Genomic DNA, 22204 nt, shown 5'->3' on the forward strand with positions numbered 1-22204 from the left:
GGGAGCCTGCCTTAGCCCCGCTGCCTGCAGGGGCCGCTGCGTTGAGGGAGTTCTACTCCCTGGGATTCTCCCCCTCCTTAAGTTTCCGAGGCAGGGCCTGTACTTGCCCAGCGTTCGCCCCCTCCCTTTTCCTGGAGGCAGGGTCGTCTCTCTGCAGCCCAGGCCCGGGACCGTGGCCTCAGCTGGGGAACGGTGCAGCGGGAGCTAGTGAGGGCTGCAAGAAGCCGAGGTCCCGGGGGCCGCTCCCGCTGCGTTCTCCCCACTTGAGCTCACGTGCAGTTTGGTGGCCGCCCAGGTGCGGTTTGGGTGTTGCAGGAGAGTGGCTTGTTGTTGACGCTCACCTGGGAGTTATTTATTATTAAAGGCAGTGGCTCCCCCGTCCCGGTCCTGCACGCTGCCCCGCACAGGTGACCCCACTGAGGTCAGGGGTCACCACGCAGATCCATGCAGCGTGGCCAACCCCGAAATGACACAGATCATGAGATTGCAAAATTATATTGTGTTGGGGTCTGTCGTCTGATTTCCCGCCCCCCCGTCGCCACCCCCACGGGGTGTGGGGGGGTCGCAGCACTGCCCCCTCTCCCAGGTGTGTCCAATGCTGGGATATGGGCTCTCTCTGGGGCGTCCAACTCAGTTCAAATCACACAGACCTTTACCAATCGCCGTCTGGGGGTGCAGAGAGCCCAGCTTCTCCCCAGCCCCACATTCTCATTCATTATGTGCCCAGCCCCACATCTGCCCTTCCCCCAGCCCAGCAATTCTGCTCCCCAATCCCTACGTCTGCCCCTTTGGCAGCTCGAGAGGTTCTGGTGTTGTGGGGAGGGGGGCCGTTGGACCCATTGCTCACAGCGCGGGGGGCTCTGGAGAGGAAGTGGGCCCTCGGTGCCATTGCCCTGCGAGCAGCTCTCAGTGAGGGAGTGCAGGTGGGGGTCGGGGCTGGCTCTGCGCGGGGCAGGGGGACGCCATGGGCTGGCTGCGTCTCCGCTCTCCGGAGCCTGAGCTTGCCGCGCGCTGGGCTCCGTTGTCTGCAGCCCTCGGCTCAGCCGTCACATCTCGGCAGTGGCATGGCGGGGTCCCTGCCCCGGAACAACCTTCCGGGCGCCCAGGGCGAGAGTCGCACGTTGGCTGAGCACCTCAGACAGCCTCCCTCATTGCGCTGCGAGCTGCGGCTCACAGCTCCCCGGGGCGGCGGGGCGCTGCCCGCTGCAAACGAGCAGGCTGCCAGGAGCCTGGCGCGACGGGGTGCAGAGAGCGCGTGGGCGGGCAGGGACCTCGGGCGCACTGGGGAACTGCGGGGTTTGGAAGGGCCTCTCCGTGCTGGGGGGAGGGAATGCTGCTCGGTCTGTCTCCCTGGTGGGGTGATGCTTGGGGCTGGTGATGGGGTGAATGACTCGCCTGCCTCCTGCTGTGGGGCCCCAGGGCAGAAGGGGACCATCTGGAAAATCTCCTACAGGCTCCTTCATGTCCCAGGGAGTTCCCCAGGCTCCTGCCCCTCTTCCATATGCCCCTCACAGACTCAGACTCACAGACTCAGATTCCCTGCTAAATCCTGCAGGTGGCTGGGCTCTTGCCTCTCCTACCCGTGGGGGTTACGGCCAGGAGCTTCTGGGCTTTGCCTGACTGCAGCTCCCTCTCCCGCAACTGCTGGGTCTAGGGGGGCAGCCCCTGGGGTGGCGGAGTGGGGCCAACCCCCGACTGCTTGGGGCCAGGGAGGGCTCTCCTCCCTGTACGAGGATTGGCTGGGCGCAGCCTGGGTTGGCACTGAGTGCGCATGCTGCCGTGTCCACGGCACAGCCTGGGCTTGCTTGGCAGCGCCGGTGACCCCCGTTCTGTCTCGCCCCCAGAGCGCCGAGGCCGTGTACCAGTGGCTCTGCAAGTTCCAGCTGCAGCTGTACGCGGCCAACTTCATCAACGCCGGGTACGACATCCCCACCATCAGCCGGATGACCCCAGAGGTGAGGGTGGCCGGGAGCCGGGGGGAGCTGAAGGGCGAGGGGCCCGATCCTGCTCCCCTTGAGCTCTCCTGGCAGTGGCACGGGATCGGGCCCAGAGAGCACGCATACCTCCCTTAGGTGAAGGGTGGAGGAGGGGCTGGGAGGCCCCTGCCCTGAGCTGCCGTGGCTCTGCGATGTGGGGTGGGACGTAGGGCCTGGATCGAACGGCGAGTCGCGGCGCTCGTGGGCGGCATGCCCAGCTTTGCTGGCTCCCGGCGTTCTAGACGGTCAAAGGGAAAGGGGATCATTCCAGACCCGGCTGAGTGGTACCGGGGGCTGGGAGCTGTGCAGGGGCTGGGGCAGGTGCGGCGCTCATGGGCAAATCCAGGCTGAGCTACCATCTTTGCAGACGAGTTAAGATCCCCTCTTCGGGCTTTAGCCCCCCAGAGCTGCTGGGACAGGCCCATGTCTCTCCCCTTCCCCCCTCTGCACACACCTGTGGCCAGGCGGGGAGCTGGAGTGTGGGGAGTGCTGGGAGGGGCCAAGGGCGGCTCTGCATGGGGGGCTGGTGCCCCGGACCAACCCCCTGGGGTAGCCCTGCTCCAGCAGCATTACCAGCCCCTGGCGAGCCCTGGGGCTGGGGGCTGGGTGGTCACAGAGTCCGTGGGCTCTGGGCGCTCTCACAGGGGACGCTCCGGGCCTCTCCGAGACGCTGAGTTCCCACAGCTCACGCTGGGGTTGATCGCAGCCCAGCGGCGTCCCACTGAGCTTGGAGGAGCATTCAGTGGGACTTGTCCCAAGCTGCCGGGCGCCAGGCTGGGGCCCCCGTGAGCTGCTGGTGGGGTGGGCTGGGACTGGCCCTGAGGACAGCTCTGAGCTGCTGGGCCCAAGCTCCATCCTGAGGCTCCCAGCCCCGCCACACTCCCCGAGCAGCCTGGCGATGTGGGATGGCACGTGGCAGGGCTGCTCCAGCCGCAGCTCTGGGGGCTTTTCCCCATTCTTGCCAGAACCGGGGGCATGATCCCAGCGGGGTGACTGGGCGGGGACCCCTCAGCCTGCTCTGCGAACACGGGAGCAAGGGAACTAGCCCCTTCTCCCCTGGTCTCCGGACCTAGAGCGGCTTTAGAGAGGCTGACGGTGTGTGTCCTGGCTCCAAAGGATGGCTGAACTCTGCCCTTCCAGCCGGAGTCCCCTGGCATGTGGTGTGTGAGGGGCACAGCATCACCTCCCCAGGCTCACAGCCTCCCTGCTGGGGGAATGCCACGGGACTCCATTCATTCATTCCTAGCAGTGCAACTGCCTCTTGTGGGTGGGGCCCCTCTGCGCTGGGTGTGGTGAGTGTATGCACACACACGCACGCAATCTCTGCCCTGCAGAGCGAGCCCTTGGCTTTGCCAAGCCAGAGCCTTCCTTCGCACTAGGAGAATGCCATTTGGATTTGTTTCTCATCTCCACGGAAAGCTCAATGTTTATTGTGGAGCACTTTTTCATTTGTATTGATTTTAAGTTTTTGCAGTTGGGGGGAGTTATTGGGTCGGGGGTCAGGCAATGCGGGAGGGGCTCAGACCATAATTATAGAATGACGATAGCTGTTGAGACTCAAAAAGTTAAAACTTTGTCACTGTTAAAACGCCGACATGTCGCATGTCCACATGCACAAAGTCATTAGCCTTGCACTCTAACGAGTTCTCAAGCCGCATTGTTCTCACTTCTCCTGTCTGCCGCTCTCCATGGGGGTCACTGGTAGTATTTTTGTGGGTTTGGGTGTACGGCAAAATCGCCATTTACCGATAAAAACCTCGCCCTTCCGAGCCTGCTCCCACGCCCCTTGTAACGGAGAGGAGGCCTGCGGCAGCTGACAGCCTGCGATCTTCTGTGGGGGCTGCCAGTGCTGAGCGGCTAGGCCCTGCTTGTGCCGTGAAGGTGACGGGTGTCTTTCTGTGCCCTAGGACCTCACAGCCATTGGCGTGACGAAACCTGGACACAGGAAGAAGATCACTTCGGAGATCAACAGCCTGAATATCCCCGAGTGGCTTCCGGAGTACAAGCCGGTAAGGCTCCCCCAGCTCTCCCCGGTAATGGACCTTGGAACGCTCCCTGCCTGTCAGCTTTGCCCTATTGGCAGGTTTCCCTATGAGGCATGGGGTCGCCAGGCTAACCCTCCCGGGGTGTAGCTAGGCCTCGCCTCTCCTACCCTGAGATGGCCTGTCGCTCTTTAACTGCTGGAGATAGGTGAGGCCCTGGACCCCATCTCCTTGCCATGTGGGGATTGGCCCCCGTGTTGCAGCCTGTTTTGTTTGGGACAGCGTCCCAGTGCAGCGTGAGAAGGGCCCTCTCCTGGCGCATTCGGAGGTTCCAGTCCTCTCCCAGAGAGCAGGGAATGCTGTCCACCCAAGAGAGGAGCTCTGCCTGGATCTCCCCCGAGCTCTGAGCACAGGTCTGGGTGCCCTGTCCTGGAGGGGACCCCGGGAAATGGCTCCGGGGTGCTGGGTTGATCGGGATGCCAAGGGAATTTAGGCAGTCTGAGGAAACCCCCTCTTGGTGAGACCTCCATTGCTGTGCAGTCCTCTCCCATGGGAAGGGGTGGACTAGACTGAACAACGTGCTGGAGAACAGAGCCCAGGCAGGCTCCTGCAGTGAGGCTGAGCTAGCTGGGCCCAATTCGCTGCTGTCATGTGCCTTTGGCTCAGGGTATCCTGAGAAGCCAGGGGCCCGATTTGCCACTGCCTGGCACCTTGGGCGCGGTTCCCAGCAGGGCAAGGCGGGTGCGCAGACCTGAACGCTGGCACGTGGTGCTGGTGCACACGGATGGACAGGAGACTCGGGCCCCAGGGGCAGGAACGTCATTGGGTGGATTATAAAGCTCTCGGCTGCATTAACCTCGGGGGAAGGGAGGGGCGTTAATACCAGGCCATGGCATAGGTATTACCCCCACTCTGTCCCTTTAAATGGTGTTGGGTCAGGGCCAAAGCACCGTTCTCCCTTTGCCTCCTGCCCCTGTAGGCCAACCTGGCTCTCTGGCTCTCCATGATCGGCCTGGCCCAGTACTACAAAGTCCTGGTGGAGAATGGCTACGAGAACATCGACTTCATCACGGACATCACGTGGGAGGATCTGCAGGAGATCGGGATCACGAAGCTGGGTAACGTGGGGCCGGGCATTGGCACGGGGCAGCGCCCGCTGCATAGGGTGGCAGATCTTCGTGGCATCCTCCTGGCCAGGAGGCGAAAGCGGCAGAGCTGTAATGCCTGTGGGCACCGACAGACTGCGCAATGCACCATGGGCAGGCGCCGCTCTGCCGCTGGCTGTAAAGGGACATGAAGGGCGCACCCTCAGCTCCCATTGACTGTGTCTGGGCTCAGCACCGTACAGGGAACATGCCCCCATCTCAGTCCTGAGGCCCCCCCCCCCCCAGCTCTGCCCAGGCTGTCCTGGGCAGCCCCACATCTGTCGTGTTCCGGTCCTGCCCACTGCACGCTGCTCAGTTCTGATCCACAGCCCCTTGTGATCCCAAAGCTGGGCTCTCACCGCACCGCTCTGCTGGTGCCCTGCAGCCCCCTGCCCGCTACCCCCGTCCTAGGCCTCTGTCTTGGTCAGAGCCTTTGTCCCAGGGACGTGCCCAGCAACGTCCTGGGCATTTGGGACTGGACGGGCCGGCTCGGCCCGATGGCGCCTGTGACAGGGCAGGTCTGCCATGATGTCAGCACTGCCCTGGGCTGGAAGGCTCCCCGAGGTGGAGAGGGGATTCTCATGCCAGAAGCTAGGCTCAGAGGATGCTGTGGCACCCTGGGGTGCACCTAGGCCTCGCCTCTCCCACCCTGTGCTGTGCTCTGTTTACCCCTGGTGTGCTGTACCTTGCTTCACACCCAAAGCCTTCAGCGTCCAAAGCAGGGCCAGGCTATCTATTAGAGCAGCTGCAGGGCTCACAGCACCGTCCTGCTTGGCTATGTAAGGTCGTTCCCTAGGTTTGGCTTCCTCCCAAGCGCTGTCTCCAGACCTCCTGGGGGCCTTGTGCTTCACTGCTCCCGGTGCCATGAATCAGGAGTGGCCTGCAGCTCCAGCGACATGCAGGAATCACCCGTCTCATTGCGGTTACCTGGGCAGCCTGACATTTCTGCATGCGGTGACCGATTCCTTCCCTGCCCCAGCTGCCCGTGTCCGCGAGAGGTGCCCGGTCGGAACACAAATGTCCCGTGAAGACCGGGGATGGTGGATGTTATTGCAGTGTGTGTGCTGTGCCTCCAGGGCACCTGGAGAATTGGGCCCATTGCTGCAGAGGGAGGAACAGACAGGTGCCCTTGTATCTTGGTTACCACATGCACCCTGTCGACTTGGCCGACATCCCAGTGCAGCATGGGCACAATTCCATTGAAGTCAGCGAAGCGGCTCTGGGGGAACTTGGCCCAGAGCTGTGTAGCCATGTATTTACACCGCTATGGCAAGGCTGGTCAATTTCCCCATGAAGACACGCCCCAGATCGTACACTGCTGGCTCCTAGATAACGCACAAGCCACGCCATGCGAGCTCCCAGTGCGATGCCATGGCCAAACGGGCTGTTGTGACGTTTGACTGGAGAAACGTGGGAGCAGTGAGTAGGAGCAGGGAGGTGATTTTACCCCATGTGCGGCGTTGGTGGGACTGATCTTGGCATGCTGCGGCCAGGTCGGGTGCCCCCAATTTAAAAAAGGGTGTTGACCAATTGGAGAGGGGGCCGAAAAAAGCCACAAAACTGATTGGTGGGGTGGAGAGAATGCCCAACAGTGAGAGAGACTCAAAGAGCTCGATCTCTAGCTTACAGCAGGACGGTCAAGAGGTGACTTGATTATAGTGTCAGCTCAGTGTCTTCACAGGGAGAATATACCGGCTGCCAAGGGGCCTTCAATTTAGCAGAGAAAGGCAGAGCAAGGACCAGTGGCCGGAAGCCAGGCAAGTTCCCATTAGAAATAAGGCACAGTGAGGGTGATTAACCAGTCGCGCAAACGACCTAGGGAAGTGGTGGGTTCTCTAGTGTTAAAGGTGACATTAAAGCCACCGGTGTAGAGAGCAGGTGCAGTTGGTTGTTAATGGAAATTGGCGGTGGGTTAAGTCCCTGAGTCAATCTCCAGGTTTTTGACATATTCATGCAAGTAACCTCAGGTTTAGGAAAGAAGGTAGCGATGCGTCTGGAGTAAGCGCGGTCTCTGGTCCTGGCTGGCTCTGGACGGATCGCTACACTTTGCACCTGCGTGGTGATGGGACGGCCGAGGCCAAGAACGAAAAACCTGAGCAAGGCAGCCGAGATGCATTTGTGGGTGAGGAGAGACGCCGGGGCCCTCTCGCAGTGGGAATGGCTTGAGTGGAGGAGAGATCAGGATTCATAACGGCAAATGGCACTTGGAGCACGTAAAGGAGCAATGTCTGCTCCCAGGAGATAGTGTGCTTTTGTAGCTCCCGGAGATTGAGAGGCTAGCTAATGGCTGCTCTGTAAGCTCAGATGGGAGCTAGAAAACCCATCAGCCTCCCCTCCTGCTGGGAGAGATTCTCCTGTCAAGGGCCCCCGTGGTTGGCTGCCTCCCTGCTCACCAGAACCGCCAGTTGCTTTAGTTAAGGGGTTGTTGCTTTGTCCCAGGTCTCCCCCTGCCTAGCCACTGGGTGCTGTGCAGTCATTCCCAGTAGGAATATTCCCCACGCAGCCAGGAAACAAACAAAACAGTTAAAGGGCTGGAAGTGTTGGCTCAAATCCAGCCCCAAGGTCAGGGTCAGTGGGAACCAGCTGTTCCAGGACCTAGGAGGGGCAGCCTGGCTTCCAGGAGAACCCCTGTGCTGTGCTGACCGAAACGGGCTGCTGGGAGGGTAGGATTGTCAAAGGAGCTTAAAGGAGTTGGGCGCACGGGCCTAAATCAGTAGGACTGATGTGCCTAACTCCCTGAGGCTCCTTTGAGAACCCCTCCCTGCAGCAGAGCGGGGCTGTGCCTGAGGACTGTAAAGGGGAAGGGTGAGACCCCGGAAGGGACAGGCATGTCTGTGCAGAACAGGAAGAGCCAAAGCTGGGATAGCTAAGGCTAACTCAGCTGTTGTCCGGGACATTAAACCTCCTGCTTCAGGGCTTTAGCCAAACGCCGCCTGTTAGAGTCCAGGATGAGACCTAGTGTGGGGGGCAGGTTATCCCACATCCAGTCCTGCGGGGGGTCCCTGCACCTCGCTCTGAAGCAGCCAGACACAGGATACTGGGGGAGATGGACCATGGGTCTGATTTACTGTGGCAGTCCCTAGGTTCCTGCGAAATCATTTCTGGTTTCATGATAAGGAGTCTTTCATCGGGGGCCATCTGGGTCAAATCCTGCATTCATGTCATCAGTGTAACTCCAGAGAACTCGGCTGACACCAGTCAGGGCCCCCCAATGTGTCTCTAACCTGGAAACCTCCTTTTAGTTAAAACACCCTAAAATACACAGCCCCGGTTAAACTGCAAAGGCCCCACCGATGCTCGGTGGGAGACGAGCGCTCAGTCAGGGCGTGGGCATGGTTGGGTTGGGCTGAGACAGCCGTCCCGGGGCAACGAGCGTCACGATCCATGGGCCAGCACCAGGGTCTCTGGGTTTGCTGGTGGGACGAGTCGCTCCCCGTTGGTTAATGCCCCCTTGTGCCATGTGTCCCCTCCCCCCTTGCAGGCCACCAGAAGAAGCTGATGCTGGCGGTAAAGAAGCTGGCAGAAATCCAGAAGGCCGAGTACATCAAGTATGAGTCGGGGACCCTGAAGAAGAAGGCACCCCAGTCTCTGGACGTGCTGGCCATCGAGTCCCCCCAGCAGGAGAGCGCCGAGTGCCAGTCTCCCAAGATGACCACCTTCCAGGACAGCGAGCTGAGCAACGAGCTGCAGGTGGCCCTCACGGGTACGGGCGAGGCACCCGAGGGCCAGGAGAAGCAGGCGAACCACGTGGCACATATCCGGGACGGGGCAGGCTACCGGGGTCCCCCCTCCAGGCACGTGCATGAGAACAGCCTGAGCGGCCGGGCGAAGCACATAAGCAGCTCCCAGGAGCTGCTGGGGGATGGGCCCAAGGGGCCGAGCGCAGCCATTTCCAAGAGCCAGGAGTACCTGACGGAGGAGGTGAAGGAGGGGCCTCCCAGCATGCCCAAGGAGGTCAGGCCCGTGCGGCATGGGCACACCGTCAAGAGAGCCAGCGTGCCCCCGGTGCCAGGCAAGCCCAGGCAGTCATTCCCCCCAGCCGGAGGGCGCTTCACCCCACCGCAGACGCCCACCAAGCCGCGGCCGTCCTCGCCCCAGACGCTCACCGTGCCCCACGCCACGGCCAAGGTCAAGCCCACGCCGCAGCTCCTCCAGCAGGCCGACCGCCCCATGTCGCCCAGGTCCCTGCCTCAGTCCCCCACCCACAGGGGCTTTGCCTACGTCATGCCACAGCCCGTGGAGGGCGAAGGCCTCGCCGGGCACCCGCCGGGCCCCGTGGCACAAGGAGTCCCAGTCCTGCCAGTCTCGGTGCCCGTGCTGTGCCTGCCGCCGCAGAGCGGGGAGGCAGAGGAGGAGCTGGGCAGGCCGAAGAAGCGCGCGCACAGCCTGAACCGCTACGCCATGTCCGACAGCGAGCAGGAGCGGGACGAGCTGCTGGTGCCGGACGCCGGGCCCTATGCCACGGTGCAGCGGCGGGTGGGCAGGAGCCATTCGGTGCGGGCGCAGTCGGGCGGAGACAAGAACGTCAACCGCAGCCAGTCCTTTGCCGTCAGGCCCAAGAAGAAGGGGCCTCCCCCGCCACCGCCCAAGCGCTCCAGCTCCGCCATCTCCAGCACCAACATGGCCGACGACTTCACCAAGGAGGGGGAAGGGGACGTGCCCGGCGGGGAGGATGAGGAGGCACAGGAGAGTTACCGGGAGCAACGGCGCGCGAGCGACTTTGGGGGCAGCGTGGACACGGGCAGCGCGGGTAGCGTCAAGAGCATCGCGGCCATGCTGGAGATGTCCTCTATTGGCGGGGGCGCCCGGGGCTTGGCCTTGCAGAAGCCTCTCGCAGGAGGAGGAGGGAAGGGACCCGAAGGCTATTACCTGCACCCTGCTGGCGCCATGCACCTGGCCAGCCCGGAGCATTCCCGCGTGGCCGCCGTCCTGGCCACTGTGAAGCACAAAGACGCCATTGGCCTGGACGGGGAGGTGGTGAACCGGCGCAGGACCATCAGCGGCCCCGTGACCGGCCTCATCGCGGCCGCCCGCAGGGAGCGCTCCGACAGCATCAGGTCAGACACGGGCAAGGACGGCGGCCCGGTGGAGCGGCTGCGGGCAGAGCACGGGGGCTCCCCCCAGAACAGCTCAGCCGAGAACATCCCCTTCGCCGAGGAAGGGAACCTGACCATCAAGCAGCGGCCCCGGCAGATGGGGCTGGCCAAGGGCGAGGCAGGGGAGGGGCTGTCACCTGCTCACCGGCACGGGGACCTGGCTAAGGTGGAGGCCAGCGCCACACTCAAGAGGAGGATCCGGGCCAAACAGAGCCAGCAGGACAGTGTCAAGTTCATCCTGACCGAGTCGGACACGGTCAAGCGACGGCCCAAGTCCAAAGACAAGGAGCAGGGGCTGGAGCCGGCCCCCCTCTCCGTCTACCAGAACGGCACCGGCACAATCAAGCGGAGGCCGACGTCTGAGATGAGCGGTGCAGAGACAGCCCCGCAGGGCCCTGCCGCAGGCGACAGGCAGGACAGGCTGGAGCATGCCCCGCAGGGTGTGGGCGGGGAGCCCAAAAAGCCCTTCAAGCCACCGGTCTCTCCCAAGCCCGTGTTAACCCCACAAGCACAGAAGGTCCCCGGGCCGCCCACACCCACTTCCAAAAAGGCGCCGATCCCCAGCCCCGGCAGCCCAGGTAGGTGGTGTTCTGCCGAGGGGGCTGGCAGGAGTCCGGAAGGACGCAGGCTCTGCTCCCCCGGCCCTCAGCTCCGCTCCTGAGAGCCCGCAAGCTGAGCGGGGTCAGAGTCGGTTCGCTCTGGCCTGGGAGAGCGCTAAGGCAAACCCAGGTGGTGCAGGCGCAGGGCCCTGCCTCGTGGTCCCTACAGCAGCAGCGGAGTGCGAGGGGATGGGAGGCTCTGTGCCAGCCAAGCGTCTGCTGAGAGCGTTTCGGGTTTAATCCCCTTGGCCTGCGTCAGGTGAGAGCTTCCAGTCTCACTTGCATCCTTCCTCCAGCCAGCCTCTACTGGATGCGGTGTCTTCCCCCCAGTCCTGCCCAGCTGGGCTGGGTCCCGGGTCACGGCCAGCAGCTGCTGCGCATCACCCCGTCCGGGGGAGTGGGGAAGTGAAAAGACCCCCCTGGGAACAGCCGCTGGAATTCTGGGCAGCGTTCGGCGGCTTGTCCCAGCCATCAGCCAGCCCCATCGTTCCTAACGCTCTTGGGAGGGGGGTGGGGCATCACTGGAGTCCTAGAGGGGCACGTATGGGGACCAACCGTAGGAGCTCTGGAGCTAGGAGTACAAGCCTCTGTGGCAGTGGTGGGCAACCTGTGGCCCGTGGGCCGCAATCAGCCTGTCAGGGTAATCCACTGGCGGGCTGCCAGACAGTTTGTTTGCATTTGCACGGCCGGCCGCCCGCAGCTCCCAGTGGCCACCCCCAAGCTGAGTCAGGGTGGCTCAGCCGCTGGCTGCCTGCTTCTTGAGCTGGATTGTATTGAAAATTCATCAGCCCATGAAGTGGCTGGGTTTTATATTGATTGAGGTTAACTGTGGGGTGGGCCATCCTTAAGCGGGGGCCCAGGACTCCTGGGTTCTATTCTGGGCTCTGCTGCTGACTGTGGGGAAGCCTCCCAAAGGTCTGATGCTGGCTGCCATTAGTGTGCCCCCCTACAGGGCAGGGGCGACCCCCCTCACCCAGCCCCTCTTAACCAGAGCAGGGGTGACCCCCTCCCCCGATCTCAGCCCTCCTCGCCCAGGGCAGGGGCGACCCCCCTCATCCAGCCCCTCTCACCCAGAGCTGGGGTGACCCCCTCCCCCCGATCCCAGCCCCCCTACAGGGCAGGGGCGACCCCCCTCACCCAGCCCCTCTTAACCAGAGCAGGGGTGACCCCCTCTCCTGATCTCAGCCCCCCTCGCCCAGGGCAGGGGCGACCCCCCTCATCCAGCCCCTCTCACCCAGAGCTGGGGTGACCCCCTCCCCCCGATCCCAGCCCCCCTCGCCCAGGGCAGGGGCGACCCCCCTCACCCAGCCCCTCTCACCCAGAGCTGGGGTGACCCCTTCCCCCCGATCCCAGCCCCCCTCGCCCAGGGCAGGGGCGACCCCCCTCATCCAGCCCCTCTTACCCAGAGCACGGGTGATCCCCCCCCAATCCCAGCCTCCCCATATTAACAGCAATGGCTATGACCCTCACAGTCCCTCTCCTCTCTTCTCTCCTGCAGAGGTGAAGCGAGTCCACGGCACCCCACCCCCGGTGTCGCCCAAGCCCCCACCACCCCCGACGGCACCCAAGCCCCCCAAGCTCCACGCCGCCATCCAGTCAGTGAGCGCAGGCTCCACGCCCACCCCATCCCCTGCCAAGCAGCTCACCACGACGATCAAGCCTTCAAGCACACCGCCTTCGCTCTGCTCGAGCCCCGCCAAGCCCCTATCGCCCGGCGGGCAGCCCCAGCAGGTGCCTGTCAAGCCGCCGCGCTCCTCCATCGCCGGGCCCTCGACGGAGAGCGCCAGCCCCGAGATGGCACACCAGAAGCTGGAGGAGACCAGCGCCTCGCTGGCGGCTGCCCTGCAGGCTGTGGAGGAGAAGATCAAGCAGGAGGATGGGCAGGCAGCAGAGTAAGGATCCCGCTCCCTCTTGCGCATGCCCACGGGGCTATGCCTTTTTTGTGAGGGGCGCCGACCTTTGGGACTCACTGCTGCTGGACAGTGTCGGGGTCAAGAGTCCAGCAGGGCAATTAGGAAAAGAGTCCGTGGGTGCAAGGGCTGTTGCTCCTCATGCTTCTGGGATACGGTACTCCCTGTTGCTGTCAGGCGGGGCTGTTTGCTGAGCCAGACTAGCTCCACTGGAAAAAGCCCCTTCTCACCTAGTGTAGACAAGGCTCAGCTGTCCCCATTCCTGTGGGTCTCCCGGTGAGTCTGGTCTCTGCTGGGTCAGTCTTTCTAAGTTCCTCAGGGCGGGGGCTCCCTTCTACAGGGCCCAGTGTGACGGCACTTAGTGCCGACAACCTTAATTCAGGTACCACCAGTGCTTAGCTTTGCAGGCCTTCACGTGCTTGTAAAGGAGGGGTTTTTAGGTAATTTCCCTAGGTTTAAATACCGTATTAAATAAAACCGTATTGACCCTCCACATGGGTCGTCAGCAGGCCTTGGTCAGGTAAGCTAACAAATAACCGGTAGCAGTAGAAGGCTGTTATCTTCTACGTGGCCCTGCTCCCAGAGGGGTTGGGGATGCGCCCTCTGCCAGTGGGTTTCACAGCTGATTGCTAGGCCCTGAACGAATGGTGAGATGCAGGGCACATACACCTAGGGAAGTGATAGCGCAATAAGGTGGGGTGTGAATTCAGAGCCCTGCAGTTATACCGGTATAACTCCCTGGGTGGAGGCTCTTATTCTGGTGCAAGAGGACCTATTTCCAGTTTAGCTTATGTTGCTCGGGAAATGATTTAAACTAAGCTGAGAAAACCTACTCTTAGGATCGGCCAAGCAGAGTCACTGGGAGGGTGGAAAAATCCAAGTCCCTGTGAAGACAGCACTAGGTCGACCTAGCTACGGCCGCTCGGGGAGGCGGACCCTCCCATCGGTCTACACTGAAGCACTGCAGTGAAACAGCTGTAGGGTTTCTAGTGTCGACAAGCCCTTGTACTGGAACAGAGTGGGTTATTCCAGGATAACTGTTGGGGTTTAGCTGTACCGGTGGAGTTATACTGGTATAACTGGAAAATCTCCCATGCCGACAAGCCTGCAGGACGGCTGGGGTCAGTTCCAGGTTCTTTAAGGACGTGTGCGTTAATAGATACAAACTGTCCTGCTCTTGCCCCCCTCCCCAGGTTACCCCCCTTTCACGTTTTGAAGGACAATGCTTCTAGGGGCTGCTCCATGGCCCCCTCCTCATGGAGCTGGCTGAGACCCCCCAACTGCCCCACAGGGCAGAGCGAGGGGAGCCCGGCTAGGAGGGGAGAAAGAGCCCAGCTCTGCCTTGTGGCTCCAGCCCCTTGTTCCCCCCAGGAAGGAGGCTCAGTTCTGAGGGGGACCCAAGGGGAGCTGGAAGAGGGACACAGGCTTGGGGAGGGGCAGGGGTCAGTATTGGGGGGTTCTTGGGGAGATCCAGGCTTGAGGGGGCCCTTATGAAGGAGCGTTGGGGTGGGACACAGCCACAGGGGGCATGGGGCGGAACCCTGGATTGAGAGGCACCCTGGGTGGGGTGAGGAGTGTTTGGGGAGGGGTGTTTGAGGAGCAGAACTGTACAGATGGGGGGACAGGAGGGAAGTTACCTTGCCGGGGCCGGGGGGGTGGAGGGGCTTGCTGGGCTCTGAGGGCCTGTGTCCCCTCCCTGCAGTTCGGGTGGAAAGTTACTCCACTGCTCAGTGTGACACCCCTCCCGCCCCCACGTGCCCGCTGCCCCTGCCCTCCGGGCGAGACCCACATCAGCTGTGGGCGGTCCTGTGGGGCGCAGACCCCCCGCCCCCCCCGCAGTGATGCTAACGGATGCTTTCTGCACCCGCAGCACCGCCGCGGAAGCGAAGAGCACAGTCAGCATTCTGGACGACATCGGCAGCATGTTCGACGACCTGGCCGACCAGCTGGACGCCATGCTGGAATGAGGCCCGAGGAGAACCCCAGCTAACCTCAGGATTTACCGTGGGTACAAGGGCACAACGATCCACTGACTCCCAGCCCCCCTCCCTGTACAGCCTGTCCCCCCTCGGCGAACAGCCCATCCTTCGGGGTTTGCACAAAGAAGAAAAGATTACCTCAGGATTGTGCTCACACAGACCGCGGCCCGCGGCGCTCGGGGCAGGCTTTCGGCGGGAGTGGGTGTGCAGAAGCAAAAAAACAAGAAGCCCTGTTATGTTTTATTTCCTACCTAAGTAGCAAGCGACCGTGGGATAAAGGCGCCCGTGATGCTGTCTACACCCAACTGCCAGGCCGAGAACCCCGTGGGGTGGGGCTCGTCCCCTGACTCGCCCCTCCGGGCCAAACCCGACATCCCAGCGAGAACGGTTCTGATCCGGTTGTGCCGTTGAGCTGGACTTCCACCTTTTTTAGTTTGAACCGACCGTCCTCTCTCTCTCTCTGGACTCCCAGATGTGACAGTTCTGTGTGTAGCCAAACGTGGCCCAAGTCAGTATTGATCCATCTGCTTTCCTCCCCATTCGGTTTGGGTTAGACTCTCGTTCCGGTGACGCCGTGTTGCTATCGTTTCTCACCCAAGCACCGCCATTATCCCGTGTGCCGCCGTCTGCGTTCCCATGCCCCCGTCTGCTGATGTTGGGAGACGCTAGGAGTGGTGGGCCGGGGCCGCCCGCTGTGGGTGCCAGGGTGGGTGCTTGCCCGCTGGCGTTCGATTAGCTGCATGCTTTGTTTTACTCGGAAGGTGTTTGTTTGTTCTTTCCTGGTGCTGAGAAGCTGTGACCGTGAGACGTCGTTCTGGTGACAAGTCCGGTTTGACCAATTAGCTCTTTCATTTTTAAAATTTTTTTTTTTTTTTCTGTGTTCTGGTTATTTTGGGGGCCGTCTTGCCGCGGAAGCAGCGCTCTGCGCCATGAGAAAGCTTTGTAGGTTTGCATGCTCGAGACAGTGTTATGACAAGAAAACAAAAATATAGCAAATAGCCCCCTCCCTCCCACATGCCGCTCCCTGCTGGGGGGCGGCTCCTGGCGGCTGCCCGAGGGGATGGTTCCTGGGTGGCTTTCACTGCACAGAAAGGGCTGTTGGAAATCTGAGCACAGCCCCATCACCTTGCCCCTTTCTCCACTCACAACCGCTTGGCTTCCAAAGACTTTGTCCTTGACTTGGACTGTTCAGCCTTTAATGTCCGTCCTCACCCCGCTCCTCTGCGGGAGCGACAGCCAGTCCCAGGCTCGCTGGCCGCCGGGGGCCTGGTTGTGCTCTGTGGAAGCCCGTGGCAGCGGGCTGGGGGCCTCGGAGGGCGGATTCCATGGAAAGGGATGCTTGCATGTGTTCGGCCCCAACAGGGTGGTGTCCCCGGAGCAGTGGGGCTGCGGGGGATTTGGTGCCACTGGGGATCTGGGCCTCACCCTTTGGGGACAGTGTGAGCTGGGCCGTGGAGGGGGTGAGCAGTGGTGGGGCTCTCAGCCAGGAGGAGCCGGAATATTGTGCTGGGTGGGGGGCGGGGGGAGAACCCTCCTGCAGATGCTGCTTGAGGGCAGGGGCTGGGAGGGAAGGGGCTCTGATGGCAGGAGCCTGGGGGCTTGTCAGCTCTCTGAGGGGCATGGGCGCCAGGCTGTGGGTATTCAGAGCCAGGCTCTACCCATGCAGGGCTGGGGCATCGGCAAACCATGGGCCAGGCTGACTCCCATTTCACTGCTCCGTCCCCTACCACAGCGGCCAAGAGCCCCGCCTTGAACAGACCCCCCAGGCCTGCCCTGCAGGCCCTGAAGAGCCCAAGCCCCCGGGAGCTTTGCTGCTGTTAGAGGAGCATTGCCTAGTGAGCGGCGCACAGGGCTCTCATCCATCTCTAGCAGGGCGCTGTGTCAGCCTGGTCCCCGGCTGCCGTGGGAGGTGAGGGGCTGCAAGGGGGATACGAGAGGGTGGCTCTGTGGGGTCTGCTGGGGGCATCAGCAGACAACTCAGCGATGGCAAAGGGAAGCCAGCCTGAGGTTTCTCCGCCTTAGAGACACGGACAGCCTGAGCCAGGCCATGGGGCCCCCAGCGCTCTGCCCAGTGGGTTCTGCTGGTGGGGTGCGGCCCATGCGAGGCAGGCGACCGCCAGGGCCAGATCCGGGGGAGCTGCGTGGCGAGGAGGGGGATGGGGCTGCAGCGCTGGGGCGGGACACCCCTCATATGAGCACAATACAGGAGTCCCTAGTGTTGGATTCCCAAGTGGCCGGTCAGGCCTCACTGCTCCGGTGCTGCTCCTCCTACCCCCCACCGGGCCAGAGGGCACTGCTGGGGCAGCGCTAATGCCCCTGGAGCAGAGGGAGCTCAGGGAGCAAATCCCTTTCCTTGTCCCAGTCAGTCCCAATGCCAGCAGCATTTCCTGGTACCCCTCTGTTACTGGGGCTCACTCGGCCCCCCCACCCTGCGCCCCAGCCCTGCCTTCCCTCAGGGAGACCAGCTTGTGTCAGAGCATGACCTTGGAGAGCCGCAGTAGCTAACACGCGTATAACCCCGTAGCACGGCTAAGCCCTGCTGGAATGACAGGCGTGGCAGACAGTTCCTCCCTGGGCCACTGACTGATGGAGCAGGGCGCTGCACCCTGCTGGTTAATCCCACTGCTCCAGGCTGTGTTCTGAACACCCCGCCGTCCGTGGGGAGCCGAGCCCCGGGAGGGAGCCGCACTCCCTAGAAATGCGCTGCCAGTTTCCAGTCCAGGCCCATGGGCGTGCCTGACTGGCTCCAGCCAGGCTTCTGCTAGCCCAGTGTCCCTTCTCAGAGAGGGACCAGTTCCAGATGCAGCGAGGTGGGTGTAAGAATGCCGCAGTGGCAGGTGTAGGATAATTCCCCTCGGCTCTCATTAGGCCTCCTCCTGGTCTCTTAGGGCTTGTCTGCAGGGCACTCCTGTGCCTTTGCCAGGGGTGTGAATTGTGGAGATGAAATTAATAGGCAGTAGGTTTGATACAAACGGAAGGATGTATTTCTTCACACAATGCACAGTTAACCTGCGGAACTCATTGCCAGGGGGTGGGTGAAGCCAAAGTATAACTGGGTTCAAAAAAGTATTAGATCAGTTCATGGAGGACTGGTCCTTCGATGGCTGGACAGCAGGGGATGGATCACTCTGAGCCATCTGGTGCCGGTCATTGCCGGAAGACAGGACACTGGGCTGGATGGACCATTGGTCTGACCCAGCGTGGCCGTTATGTTACGATTCACTATGTACCTTTTAGTTCATGCCAGCGGGTCTACATGGGGCAGAGTGCTCAACCATTCACACCCCTCGGGCTTGCACCGCAGTGCCATGGAGACAAGCCCTACCCATCAGCATTTGGCTACAGCCCTGAAGCAGGAGATTTAATGTCCCTGCCCATATGTGTGTTGCCGTTAGTTATGCTAACTCCGGCTCTGCTGGATCCCCCTAGAAATGTCCAGTCCCTTTTCAAGTCTCCAAGGGGCTGGTGAGCCGTGCGCTGCGATGCTGGCCCAAGGGACTGGGGCATGTCTGAGAAATCCCAAATTGCTTATCGGTTTCTAAAGCCTCAATGTCCTGCCCCATTTCTGTAACCTGGCTCCCTCCTCCCTGCCCCTTGCTGCGTCTGAACAAGCAGGGGTGACGCCCGGACCAGAACTAACAGCCGTGGGGCTGTTCGTTGGGCTCAAGCTGAGGTTGGCCAACAGGGACGAGGCCGAGCAGCTGATGTGTTGTCAGGGCTTTTCCTCCAAACTCTTGACAGACCAGCATTTCCTGTCTACAAGGGCTCCAGTTACAAGGCCTCCCATCCTGCAGCCTGTACCCAGGTAGGTAGCTATTCCTTGCAGGCGTGGGCCCAAGGATGTCAGCGGGGCCATGTATGAGTGAGGGGGCTGGGATCGGCTTCCCTGCTTCTTGCAAGTGCCAGCGATTTCCCCCGCCACATCCCGATATGTCTGCTCCTTTGTCAATCCAATGACCTTGGGGACCCAAAATCGGGCTAGAGGAATTCAGACCAGCCCATGGGTTCAGCTCCTTTGTTTCTGGCTTGAGCCTCCTGGTCCAAGAGGGTTGTTAGCTTCCTCTATATCCCGGTAGGTTTCTTACATGCGCTGAGCTCATTGCAGAGGACAGAGGGCCTTAGCCGAAGCAAGCAGAGCAGTGGTGGGCATGGCTGAGCGAGGCCTGTATTTAGGACAATGCCCTGCTGCAGTGAAGTGTTATGAACGCTTCCTAGTTGGGGAACAAAAACTCTTTCTGTGGAGGGTGATAAGGGATGAAAAAATAATAAGCTATATAAAGAAGTATTAATTTATTGGGAAAAAAAGATTTAAGACAGATATTTTCCCCCAGAAATTAAAAAAAGGAATAAACTTTAACAAATATATATTTAAAATATTAAAAATAGTGTCAATTATATAATAAAAGTTTTAAAAAAATCAAGAGAACTGGATTTTAGCTTGAGAAAATCTATTAGATTACAATAAGCTCTATGTCTTTGTGGCAAGATCATATTAAGAGTAGCACAAGCATAAGATACCTTTTATCTCCTTAGAAGGTCTGTGCAAACAGCTTTTGGTTTGTTTTTCTGTTGGAATTCAGTGTTCTTCCTTTATTTTTACACAGTTTAAGAAACTCAAAGGATGTGCCTTGTTTCATGAAGGTTTTTGTTAACTCTGATCTGGAGGTTGTTTTATTTTTCTTAGGTGTCTTCAGGGTTGTTTTTTAATTTTTTTTTAATGTGTGTGAATGTGTGTGTGTGTGTGCGCGCGCGTATTCTTGAGAATACACAGCTGTATATTCATGTATAAACAGGATTTGGAGTCTGGTTTATCGCTTGAATTCTGATGAATGCATTTTGCTTGTGGTTTCAAAACAACGTGTCGATGTAATTTTTTTCTGAGCAGTACAAACTGCTTTCTCTCTCTCTCTCTCGCTCTCTCTCCCCCATTGTGTTTGCTGATCCAGATGTGTTTGGCACAACTTTGAAATTTCTTTAAAAAAAAAAAAAGCCTAGAACTATCTGTTGTAAAGAAAAAAAAATGTATCTTAAAAAAAATCCATGAAGCTCTCCATGATGGATATATACATATATATATATTTTTTATGATTAAGTTATGGAATCTGTATTGTATTCCCATTCTGTCAAAGCTATGCATCTTGGTGCTTTTCCCTGCTCTTCTGTGCTTCGGTTCCACCTATATTATTCTGACTATTCTGAATATTAAATGGCTCGTGGTGCTTTGAAGACGTTTGCTCCTATAAAAAGTCTGGCAACAAATATTTAAAGGAAAAAAACCAACCTTATCAACCTTAATTGTAAAAGAGACAAGTGTTATTTTTATTGTTGGGAGTTAACACCAACCAAAAAAAATTACAGACAATTCCTAAAGCACCAGGTTGTACAGTGTGTGTATATGTCCTTCTGGTCCCCTGCGATGGACTGACTCATACTGTAATTTTTTGTCAGGCATGTGGCAGTGGTATGCTTGACTGACTGCAGTTACTGCCATCGGCTCTCAATAAATGTCAGAAAACTCCAGGTGGGTGCTGCTCTTGTTTCGCTAGGCCTGGCTGCTGTAGTTAATGGGCCTGCGGCCAGGAAGGGGTGTGGGTGTTGTGCTACAACCCTGGCAGAAGTGGCTATGGCGTGGAGGAGCAGGCGTACCTAACCTACCCAGGAGCATAGGGGTGGCCAAGTAGCACGGAAAGCTGGAGCAGCCACCTGTGGACCTGGGGACTGACATGATGTCAGCGCACTGCGGGACAATTACACCAAACCGTCCCTGCTTGCTTCGCAGCGCCTGGGCCTCCCAGGGCCCCAGGGTGTGAAATCCCCAGCCGAGCTGCTGCCCGGCTCAGTTCGAGCACCCAGAATGCCGGCACCTTTTGCAAATTGGCAAATTAGGGTGGAAATGGAACTTCCCTGAGCAGAACTGCAAGAGCTGGTCCTGTAGCTTGGGGGCTTTGTCCCTTGGCTACACTGTATTCACCATTGGCGTTCCCAGGGTTCGAAGCGTTGGTCTGGCCCAGACGAGGTAAATTTCTTTGGCACGGGGTAAGGGAGCTGGGGCTGAGTTTACACCCTTTCCCATGGCTCTGGCTCCAGCAGGACACTTTAAGGCTTTTAATGCTAAACTTGACCCTTTTCAGAGTAGCAGCCGTGTTAGTCTGTAGCCGCAAAAAGAAAAGGAGTACTTGTGGCATCTTAGAGACGAACAAATTTATTTGAGCATAAACTTTTGTGAGCTACAGCTCACTTCATCGGATGCATTCAGTGGAAAATACAGAGGGGAGATTTATATACACAAAGAACGTGAAACAATGGGTGTTACCATACACACTATAACGAGAGTGATCAGGTAAGGTGAACTATTACCAGCAGGCGAGAAAAAAAACAACACCTTTTGTAGTGATAATCAAGGTGGGCCATTTCCAGCAGTTGACAAGAACGTCTGAGGAATGGTGGGGTTGGGGTGGGGGGGGAATAAACCTGGGGAAATAGTTTTACTTTGTGTAATGACACATCCACTCCCAGTCTTTATTCAAGCCTAAGTTAATGGTGTACAGTTTGCAAATTAATTCCAATTCAGCAGTCTCTCGTTGGAGTCTGTTTTTGAAGTTTTTTTGTTGAAGAATTGCCACTTTTAGGTCTGTAATCGAGGGACCAGAGAGATTGAAGTGTTCTCCGACTGGTTTTTGAATGTTATAATTCTTGACGTCTGATTTGTGTCCATTTATTCTTTTACGTAGAGACTGTCCAGTTTGGCCAAGGTACATGGCAGAGGGACATTGCTGGCACATGATGGCATATATCACATTGGTAGATGTGCAAGTGAACGAGCCTCTGATAGTGTGGCTGATGTGATTAGGCCCTATGATGGTGTCCAATCCTCTGGCCTGAGCCCTGTGCTGCACCTTGAACCCCTCCTGCACCCCACCACCCCTGCCCTGAGGCCCCTCCTGCACACCGCACCCCCCCCCGCCACTTGACCCTGTTACTCTTAAAAAATCTCCCTGATTGAAACTGTGGGTGAAAAAAATGATGAAGAGGCAGGCTGGTGTCACCCAGCTCACGCCTTGTTACCAGAGAGAGGAAAGCAAGCAAGGCCCCTTGTGTTCGCCTCTTAAGGACGCCCATGTTATAGCAAGAGCTGTGTCCCCTGGCATTTAATTCAGGTGTTGTACTAAAGCAGGGGTGGGCAAACTACCCCCCACGAGCCAGATCCGGCCTGTCAGGGCTTTAGATCTGGCCCGTGGGATTGCTGTGGCCAATGGGAGCTTCAGGGGAGGTACCTGCAGGCGAGGGCAGAGCCCTCTGGCCCTGCCTCACGTCCCCCAGGGTCCGCAGGGACGTGGTGCCGGGAGCAGCGCGGGGCCAGGGCAGGCAGGGAGCCTGCCTTAGCCTCACTGTGCACTGCTGCCACCCCAGAGCCGCTCCAGGTAAGCGGCGCCAGGCTGGAGCCTGCACCCCGAACCCCTCCTGCACCCCAATCCCCTGCCCTGAGCCCCCTGCCGCACCCCGCACCCCTCCTGCAT

At 59.3% G+C, this 22204-nt stretch overlaps 1 protein-coding gene across 2 annotated transcripts in view; it reads left to right on the plus strand.

Annotated features, from left to right (window-relative positions):
• Positions 1 to 20205, plus strand: part of CASKIN1 (CASK interacting protein 1) — a 166358-nt gene extending 146153 nt beyond the window's left edge. For both annotated transcript variants that reach the window (XM_043524006.1, XM_037911428.2), the window contains 6 exons: positions 1845 to 1955; positions 3884 to 3985; positions 4938 to 5076; positions 8585 to 10777; positions 12297 to 12690; positions 14579 to 20205. In XM_043524006.1, coding sequence (XP_043379941.1) covers positions 1845 to 1955; positions 3884 to 3985; positions 4938 to 5076; positions 8585 to 10777; positions 12297 to 12690; positions 14579 to 14675 — 3036 coding nt within the window. In that variant the 3' untranslated portion in view covers positions 14676 to 20205. The remainder of the gene's footprint in view (positions 1 to 1844; positions 1956 to 3883; positions 3986 to 4937; positions 5077 to 8584; positions 10778 to 12296; positions 12691 to 14578) is intronic.
• The last annotated feature ends 1999 nt before the right edge of the window (positions 20206 to 22204 follow it).

Source organism: Chelonia mydas, chromosome 10 (assembly GCF_015237465.2).
Source record: "Chelonia mydas isolate rCheMyd1 chromosome 10, rCheMyd1.pri.v2, whole genome shotgun sequence".
Taxonomy (NCBI): domain Eukaryota; kingdom Metazoa; phylum Chordata; order Testudines; family Cheloniidae; genus Chelonia; species Chelonia mydas.